Source organism: Sinocyclocheilus rhinocerous, unplaced genomic scaffold (assembly GCF_001515625.1).
Source record: "Sinocyclocheilus rhinocerous isolate Xijiao unplaced genomic scaffold, SAMN03320098_v1.1 scaffold1626, whole genome shotgun sequence".
Lineage (NCBI taxonomy): Eukaryota > Metazoa > Chordata > Actinopteri > Cypriniformes > Cyprinidae > Sinocyclocheilus > Sinocyclocheilus rhinocerous.
Window position 1 is genome coordinate 290,525 of NW_015657802.1, and position 10,049 is coordinate 300,573.

At 36.8% G+C, this 10,049-nt stretch overlaps 1 protein-coding gene across 2 annotated transcripts in view; it reads right to left on the reverse strand.

Moving 5' to 3' along the window:
* The window catches only part of zmat4a (zinc finger, matrin-type 4a), a 102,448-nt gene that overhangs the window by 7,472 nt on the left and 84,927 nt on the right, over positions 1–10,049 (reverse strand). For both annotated transcript variants that reach the window (XM_016529642.1, XM_016529643.1), the window contains exon 6: positions 5,817–5,913. In XM_016529642.1, coding sequence (XP_016385128.1) covers positions 5,817–5,913 — 97 coding nt within the window. The remainder of the gene's footprint in view (positions 1–5,816; positions 5,914–10,049) is intronic.

Sequence of the window (10,049 nt, forward strand, 5' to 3'; positions counted from 1 at the left end):
AAATCATGCTGTAGAGTTGGAGTGGCAGGGAAGACAAGAAGCTCAGTCTTTGCCACTAACTCCACCCACCAATGTCTGTTGGCATTGACAACAATACAAAAGACTCAATTAACAGCAGCAGTGACGTAAGACATAACGTGCGTTGTGTTAAATTTTGATGCAGTTGAGTTTGAATCTGCCTTTTGCCATCACATATTAGGGGTAGCTGTAGGGAGGTCTTTATTGTCCCAATAAGGCGGCTTCTATTTAATAATTTTAATAAATATGATAATTTACACTCAATATGTTATTGCACACTGTTTTATAATGTACTACAGTAGTGAGGTGCAGATATCTGCCACTATTTGTATAAGTATAAATAACTTTTAAATACTATTTACACTTATTGCAAAGAAAATACTGCTATTTTAACACAGTGTAAATAGAATCTATTGTTATTTGCACTTAGTGTTGCTAAGTGTCTGTTATGAGGAGACATGCGGATCCATATGCAAGCTTTTATTAAGAGATGTGGTTTTAACAGGCATGGGTCAGACAATGGCAAACAGGTATATCGAATGCAAGGTAAGAGATAAATCCAGGTAGAAGGCAAAGGTCCAGGCAGGGGCAAACAGAATCAGAAACAGCAAGCTAAGGGTTAATCCAAGATACGTGGCGTGAATCAGAGACCAGGAAAACAGACAAGGCAATGGATCGGATTCGTGACATCAGCAGTGTTAAAAGCAGCGGTTGGCGAAGAGGATGGCGGGGGGAGGGGGACAGTGATGAGAAGTTATAAGGCAGGCATCTTACTGTGTGCTGTTCAGTTTAATGTACTGAACAACACCTTTAATTACTTCAGCTGAAAAACAATGGGGAGACAGACAAGATCCCTGATGCATTTTATAGTCACTTTCATAGACTTTAAGTTGTCGTTTGTAATGGCTAGTAAACTGAGATTTGTAGTCACCATGTGTGGGAGTATTTTTAGTTAACTTGTTGAGTCAAACATGTACAATACATATGAATAATGACAGGTTTTGGATGAAAAAGTGGCTGTGTGACAAGTTAAATGTACCCATACTTTTGTACCAAACTGATACTGCAATATAGTCAAAGACAATAGTTTTTTTTATTATCATCTTTCCGCAGTTGATACCATGTGCTGAGAGACTGACAGGCTTTCTGATAATCAAAATAAATCTGTATTATAAAAAATACTTGATCGTTTTATTTAACAATAATTTTTGTGTGTGTGGTACAGAAGCGCTAATCAAAATTTCGCCCGTACTGTTACCAGCTCCTGAAATTACACATTACCAAATACAAAGAAAAAAAAGGATCTTAGTGGAAAATATTATGATGAATGAACATCAATATGGTAATGCTGATATTTTTGACTGTAAAATAACAAATATTCTCCAGCAGAATGTTGTTAGTTCTGAGACGGTTTATGAAGAACATGAAACGGGATGAAGACAGTAGTAAGCATGCTGTTCCTGTGTTTGCAAGCTATTTGATGGAGGGACACTGATGGATGGTGCAACAGGAGTGTAGTGATGCCATGGTAATGAGCCTGTCGGCCGGGCTTGACCTATTGATGCTGGAGTAGAGGAGGAATGAGTCTTTTACCTCTTTCTTATTCTGCCCCATCCCATAGCCTCTGCATCCTTTCTTTATCATCTGTCTTCTCTGTGTTAATCAGGAAATCACATGTACACACAACCCTTGTGTCATGGGTCACTTGCTTATGTGCGTGTAATCAGCATTGAAACCTTTGTATCTTACAGAAACTTTAGAGCATAGAGGAGCCCTGAATCAAGAAAACAATTATTAGAAGTGTACTCTGAACCTTCTGTGGAGTTTCATGGCTTTTAGAACAAAGGCTATGGAAAACCCATTTTCCTTGGGATTCCCTGATGAATAAAGCAACATTAAACTATATCATATTATGCAAGCTTTATATTTGCTTTAATGATACTATAATATTCTTGACCTTTTGAAACGCCATAATAACACATCTATTAATTTCTGGGTTCTCACACCTTACAGGTATATGCTTTTGAAAGAAATAATTTTATTCAACAAGGATGCATTAAATTGATCAAAAGTGACAGTCTTTCATAATAATGTAGAAGCTCTTACTATTTCAGAATTAATGCTATTCTTTTGAACTTTCTATTCATCAAACAATCCTATTTTTTAATAATAAAAAAAAAATCACCAAATCAGCATATAAGAATGATTTTTGAAGAATCATGTAATACTGAAGACTGGAGTAATGGCTGCTGAAAATTCAGCTTTCACATCACAGGATTAAATGATATTTTAAAATATGTTCAAACAGAAAACAGTTATTTTAAATTGTAATATTTCACAACATTATTGCTTTTATTTTATTTGTGATCAAACAGTAAATGCAGCATCTGAGATTAAAAAAAAAAAAAAAAAAAACTTTGATTGGAAGTGTATAACTATAAATATGTATATATATAAATGTGCGCATTTTTTGGGGCTTATGATTAGGATATTAACATTCAAATGTCAAACTGCCCAGTATGCTTCACAACAAAAGCCCTTTTTGTGTGACACAGAGTTGCTGCATATACAGAGCACTTCATATCAGTCAAATGTTCATATTATGTTCATATCAGACAACAGTTCACTGTTACCTGCTCCATCATATGTCATAGTCCTAGATGGAGATACCACATTCATCAGCAATGAATGCCCTCAAATAAGAGAAAGAGAAATGTGTTCCCCCAAACTGAAATACTCTAATGGAGTGTGGATAATGCATACATCACTTAGAACTGAATTGAATTACTGAATATAAGGTTGTTCTCAATTTGGCAGAGGAAACATATCTGGCTTGTTGGCTAGGAGCATGCTTGATTGAAGAGAGAAGGGAAGAGGCAGGAGGGTTCATTTAGTCTGTCGGAGGAGACATGGAGTGTGTCTATTTATCAGCAGACTTATCGGTACTCTATCACGGAGGGTCATTTGTTTCACCATCCCCCCACAAGGAGCGAGAACTGAATTTCCTCATTGTGGATGTGTGTGTGTGTGTGTATTGCTATTATTGTTATTACTTCATAATTTCTACAGGTTGAACCAAACTTTCCTTTTGGGGGGTTGTAGTGAATACCTTTGAGTTTCTGTGTACATCTGATGACTGTTTTTATCAAATGAAATAGTGAAATACTTGTGGAGTGAACTCTCAGAGCCACTCTGGTTTGTGTGACAGTATGTATTTGTGTCTCAATCAGTCAACTCGTTGAGGTGGTCCACTCACAACAAACAACCTGGATAAGGATCAGCAGGCAGAGTGCAGAACACCCCCAAAACATGCTACTGGACCACACAACAGGGAAGACATCCAATATGATGGCAGCAGATGAAAAAAAAGGGCTGGACATCTGACAGCTATGTAGATGGAGTCTGAATTTTAAAGGGGGGAGGGGGGGCACAGAGTTATAGAACAGCTGATTTTGTCTAGTGAGAGAAATGGAGAAGGATTTTTAATAAGTAAAGGAGAACGGACAAAGTTTAGTCTTAGTGCTCACTAAAATCTCAATTTTGGATGTGCTCCTAATGTTTGCACAGCTAATGACTCGCATGTGTGTGTAAACAGAGGAACTGGGGTCAGTATCAAAATTATGGAGTAATTGCTTCAAATACACTTGGAGCAGAGTGTTGAAGAAGGGGGAGGTTCCGAACAGTCAGACTGCCAATTCAGAGGACTGAAAGACTGTGAGCAAGCATACGATAAAGTAGAAAAACAGGTCTCAATTTACAAGTATAAAAATGGGAATAAAAACTCCACTTCCAGAAAATCTGTTTAGTACACTAAACTATTGAGTTTAGTCTCCATTTGTATTACTATCATTATCACCTAGTACAATGAGTTACAAATTCAATACGTCACTTTAGTTGATAGATATCGAACGGAAAAGAAACACAATAGACCTAATGCACAATGTACTGCCTACATAGTTCCTACATATTGTCCAATAGCAAATTGTCATAGTAGGAAGCTCTTTCTACTAATTACTAATTAACTAATTATATTACAAAACTCTATATTATGGATATATTTTTTAACTAGAGTAAACAACATTTTATGTCATTATATTAAAATAAAACATTTTAGTAATGAGTTCCAGAAGCTTTAAATACCGTCAGCCACTTGGAGGTGGATTGTATCTACATTGCTGTGCCATGATATGCTATGCAACATTTTCCTCAATGTTTAATTTTGAGCTTAGTGTTCTCACAATTTCTATGCAGTTCTCTGCACTGGATGTTGTGGTGACAATAAGGCTATGTGGAAGAGACTTTGCATAGAGTCCATTGTTTTCACACAATTACTTAATTTTTGCTATTTCATACAACTATTTACAAATTTCTATACTTTTTGTATGGATTAACTTATAAATGTACATTTAATTGAAATTCATTACACTTTATTTTACTGATATTAAACAATTAATACAAAGAGCAAACACATTTTGCATGAATTAAATAAAAAAAACAACCTCCACAACACAAGCCGTTTTCTTGCATGAGGTGCATGTTGGCACTTACTTGTTTTGGTGCTTGGAGCCCTGCAGGTGTGCATGATACTGTGCCACTGAATTCAGTGTGACACTGCAGACATCACATGTGTAGCAGCGTTTTAGACCTACACAGAAAACAGACACACAATTTTGTGTTTTTAGCAAGTTCAAATATTAAATGCACATAATCTAACATGGCAGTCAGAGTATGGAAATTCAGCTGTGAAATCTCATCATGTATGTCTTTCAATGACATTATAGCATTTAGAGGACAAAACGAAGGACTCAAGAGAATATGACAAAATATAATATTTTAGTATATTTGCGGTGAATCGTAAAAAACAACATTACATGCATATCCTTTGACTGTCTTTGGTCCACGGCCTCTCCACCATGCTAAGCTGAAAGCAGAGTGGTCAATAAAGCCTTATCATGTCATTCCCGAGAACAGAAGGACTAACTGGGGAATAAGATAACGCTGGTCTCCATCTCTCTCAGTCAGCCGAGGCCCAGCACGGGTCACTGCTTGGCTGTGTTTCGCAGTTCTGCCTGATCAACTCTCCTGATTAACGTACCCTGAGGGAATGTGTGTGGAGAGAATCAATTAAAGAGATATAAATATAGAAATGTCAAGCCTTTTTATTTATTTGTGTTTTTAAGAACAACTATGAAATTACAATGGAAGGTCTCTCCATGAAATGCGATCCATGTCCTTTGAGGGGGGACCTTTGAGGAGACAGGTTCCTGTGCTCTTGTGTGTGTGTGTGTGTGTGTGTGTGTGTGTGTGTGTGTGTGAAGTAACATTCAACATTTTATGTCATTATATTAAAATAAAACATTTTAGTAATGAGTTCCAGAAGCTTTAAATACCGTCAGCCACTTGGAGGTGGATTGTATCTACATTGCTGTGCCATGATATGCTATGCAACATTTTCCTCAATGTTTAATTTTGAGCTTAGTGTTCTCACAATTTCTATGCAGTTCTCTGCACTGGATGTTGTGGTGACAATAAGGCTATGTGGAAGAGACTTTGCATAGAGTCCATTGTTTTCACACAATTACTTAATTTTTGCTATTTCATACAACTATTTACAAATTTCTATACTTTTTGTATGGATTAACTTATAAATGTACATTTAATTGAAATTCATTACACTTTATTTTACTGATATTAAACAATTAATACAAAGAGCAAACACATTTTGCATGAATTAAATAAAAAAAACAACCTCCACAACACAAGCCGTTTTCTTGCATGAGGTGCATGTTGGCACTTACTTGTTTTGGTGCTTGGAGCCCTGCAGGTGTGCATGATACTGTGCCACTGAATTCAGTGTGACACTGCAGACATCACATGTGTAGCAGCGTTTTAGACCTACACAGAAAACAGACACACAATTTTGTGTTTTTAGCAAGTTCAAATATTAAATGCACATAATCTAACATGGCAGTCAGAGTATGGAAATTCAGCTGTGAAATCTCATCATGTATGTCTTTCAATGACATTATAGCATTTAGAGGACAAAACGAAGGACTCAAGAGAATATGACAAAATATAATATTTTAGTATATTTGCGGTGAATCGTAAAAAACAACATTACATGCATATCCTTTGACTGTCTTTGGTCCACGGCCTCTCCACCATGCTAAGCTGAAAGCAGAGTGGTCAATAAAGCCTTATCATGTCATTCCCGAGAACAGAAGGACTAACTGGGGAATAAGATAACGCTGGTCTCCATCTCTCTCAGTCAGCCGAGGCCCAGCACGGGTCACTGCTTGGCTGTGTTTCGCAGTTCTGCCTGATCAACTCTCCTGATTAACGTACCCTGAGGGAATGTGTGTGGAGAGAATCAATTAAAGAGATATAAATATAGAAATGTCAAGCCTTTTTATTTATTTGTGTTTTTAAGAACAACTATGAAATTACAATGGAAGGTCTCTCCATGAAATGCGATCCATGTCCTTTGAGGGGGGACCTTTGAGGAGACAGGTTCCTGTGCTCTTGTGTGTGTGTGTGTGTGTGTGTGTGTGTGTGTGTGTGTGTCAAGTAACATTATAAATATTTGAGAAGGCCACATGGCTTGTAATGCAGCTTGGGATACTGATGTTGTTGAACCCGTAAGGGCAAGAGAGAGGAAGCCAGGAACCGTGTCGGTTTTGTGCAGCTATGAAGAAATATGAGAAGAGTGAAACTTATTATTATTCAGTGTTGGAGAAGCCACTTTAAATCTTTAAAGCTACTCAGAATTTTAAGCAGTTTATAAACTGTCAGATGATACTTTTTTTTGCATTAAATTGAACTTAAGCTCAAATTAGATTCTAAATATCCAAGAAAGCTAATTTATAATACTAATTCCAAAATACTACCTCAAAAATATGCAGGAGATAAAATAAATCAGTGATCTGTTTTTTTTTTGATTGGTAAATTTGATTTGATATTGAATTGTTTATTTATATGAACTCTGCATGACAAAAAAGGCAGAGCATGTCTGATCATTGGCTCAGCTTGCTCTGCTATAAAATAAAATGTGACAAAAAATAGAGTAATGTAGTGTTCTGTCACACCGCACTTCTACCTGTTGGAAAAAGTATTCACAGTACTAAAAAAAAAATTTTTAAGTTAGTAGCATCACTGCTTATAGTTAGTTACTCTCCTGTGTGTTGACTTTGGACAGCAGAAAGCTTGTGACTAACGTGACACAGCAGCACTTTGGCTCTCTATCAGTGCTGTTTCCCGTCTGCGCCACCGTTATGGATTAAGCATCCTGTGTAATTGCTGTCATGTTGCACTAATGATATTGCAGCTGAAAAATGGCCTTTGCAGTCTCCTTCTCTCCAAATTGAGTTAAACCCATAAACAACATTTGGAGAAGGGCATGTCTTACTGTTGATTCATCATCATGTTTAATTTGACTCATTCTCATAAATCTAGAGTTTGCTGTCTCTGTTGATAGGCATTTGATGTGTATTACAGCAGGTTGGCAAAAAAAAAAAAACTGACACTGACAGACTGGGAGCAAAGTCTTCCTTGTGTCTATCTATATTATACCCAAGAGTCTGATTATTTCTGCCACTGGGCAGCCAGCAGAACTTTTTAAAATTTGCTAATCATATCAGCAACAGTGAAACTGAAAAGCACAGCAAAAAATTTCTTTTACCTCCACAATTTTTTAAGGCTCCTAGATACACGGTCATAAACAAATATTATTATTATATTATTATTAATATTATTAGTATTTTATGACTTCAGCAGCTTAACATTTGTACAATGTGCCCACAGTTTGTCTCAGGCGGATGGCCCAGAAAAAAATTGCATATTTTTATTGCATTTTCTGCACTGATTTTTGGGCAGAAATTTCTGCAGAATTCTGCATAAAAAGTCTTTCTGCTGAGTTTTGTGGGTACCGATTCAGTCTGGGCATGCTGATGACCATACTGTCAACTGTTTACAGCAAGTGTATTTTATTGGTGGGAGAAATACACCGGCTCACTTTATTCCCCACACACACTCTTGGGTATTGACATTGAGAGGATGTGGTGGAACTGTGTAGCTTGTGGTGACTCTCAGCTGGCCTTTTGACAGGCCGCCACTCAAATGCTTTTTGAAAAGGTGAAATAATGGAGCACCGCCCAGGCATTCATAAATGTTAGCCATCTGTTCCGCTGCCCACGGAACACATGAGCAATGAAGAGTCGACCAGTGCATAGCTTCTAAGAAGTCTTTCTCATCTGTCACCCTTGTCTCAAATGTATTACTGTTAACACAGAATATCCTTCGAATGGGAACAGAGGAACCACAAGTACATAAAACATAAAAAAGGACATTGAATGTTGCCTCTTTGCTATCCCTGTTTATTATAGCATATATATATACATACACACACACACACACACACACACACACACACTAATAAGGTAGCTAATCACCTTCTCAATGGCACACAAAGCCATTTGACTTTCAACTGTGATCAGCTGTGGTAATTTTGATTAGCTCAGCATGAAAAGAGCTTTCCTGGAGCATTTCAGTCTTTGGTAGTGCACCTGAAGCAAACAATCAACTATGGGTGGCAAGACATTGTCAAAAGATCTCTGGGATAAAGTTGTGGACAAGCACAAGTCAGATGATGGATAGAAAAAACATTTCAACGGCTTTATCAATGTGGCTACAATGTGGCACAAATGTGGCTTGTATGGGAGGGCTGCAAGAATGAGCTTTGCCAAAATGCACCTTGAAGATTCTGAGACAGATGAAAATTGAATTGTTTGGCCTCAACACCAAATCCAATACAGCTCACTAGCCAAATAACAGCACTCCTACAGTAAAGCATGGAGGTGGTAATATCCTGTTATGGGGTGTTTCTCTGCAGCAGGGACTGGAGCACTTGTCAGTAGGGATGTTCATTTTAACCGGTTAACCATTAACCGACCGTAAGAATTTTTGACCGATTAATACAATCAGTTTGACGGTTTAAAAAGTCATTTATTAATTTATTTTCAGTAATTTATCAAAATATTTAAAAAGGTTTGCTGCATGGTTAAAATACGCTACGCGTATATAAAAAAGTGTTTTTTAGAAGAAAACAAAAAAAAGCAAGCAGAAAATATGTCACATTTTATTATTTCATTCAGAAATAGGCCTAATGCCGACGCGAAATGTTTACAAACATTATAATAAACACTGTAAACATAGCTAGGCTATTTTAGTTCCCCTCACTCCACAACAAATCCTTTCAATTAACAGTATTTAGAAAAGAACAAGAATTATAAATATAAGAAGCTAGCCTATAGCAATATAAACAAGCCAAAACGAATTCATTTAGGCTAAAACGAAACTCAAACCAACGTTGGGTCTCATTCCACACAAAATCAAATGTTTCTGTATTCGCGATGTATTTGAATGCCAAAATATTATTTATTATGTACGTCACTCACGTTCCAATATCCACGTAAAACAAAATGTTTTGCATAACATCACGGCGGTACGGTGATAACGCGTAACGGCACAGACTTTACTACATATTTGAACTGAGCAGTGTGTTGTTTCCCTTATGTTTGACTGACTGTATTTTATTATCATAATGAACAGTCTGCATTGTCAAGGTAGCAATGCTTAACTGTGTGCGCGCATGCGGTGCCGCCGCAATCACTTGAATTTTTTTCTTCTAACAGTGGAAGCAACTACTCCTTTTAGTCATAAAGATAATCAGAATTGTAAAAGGTTTGCTTTTATTTGTGTACATTCACAATAAAAACAAATCTTTGTGCTTTTGTAAAATAAGCCTAAAGAAAAATCGGATGCCGCTTTCTGCCGTCTGTTTCCTTTCGCGCAGCACAAAATGAACCGTTCAAACTCTGCATACTAGGCTATTTGTTGCACAGTTTTTCTTTCGTTTTCTTAATTTATAATTTAAGTAAAAATATGTTTCTCGTATAGGCCTATTTATTTGTTATATATATAGCCTAGCTTTATTATATTATGTTTTTCTCCGCTGGCAGAAGCGCTGCAGGTGC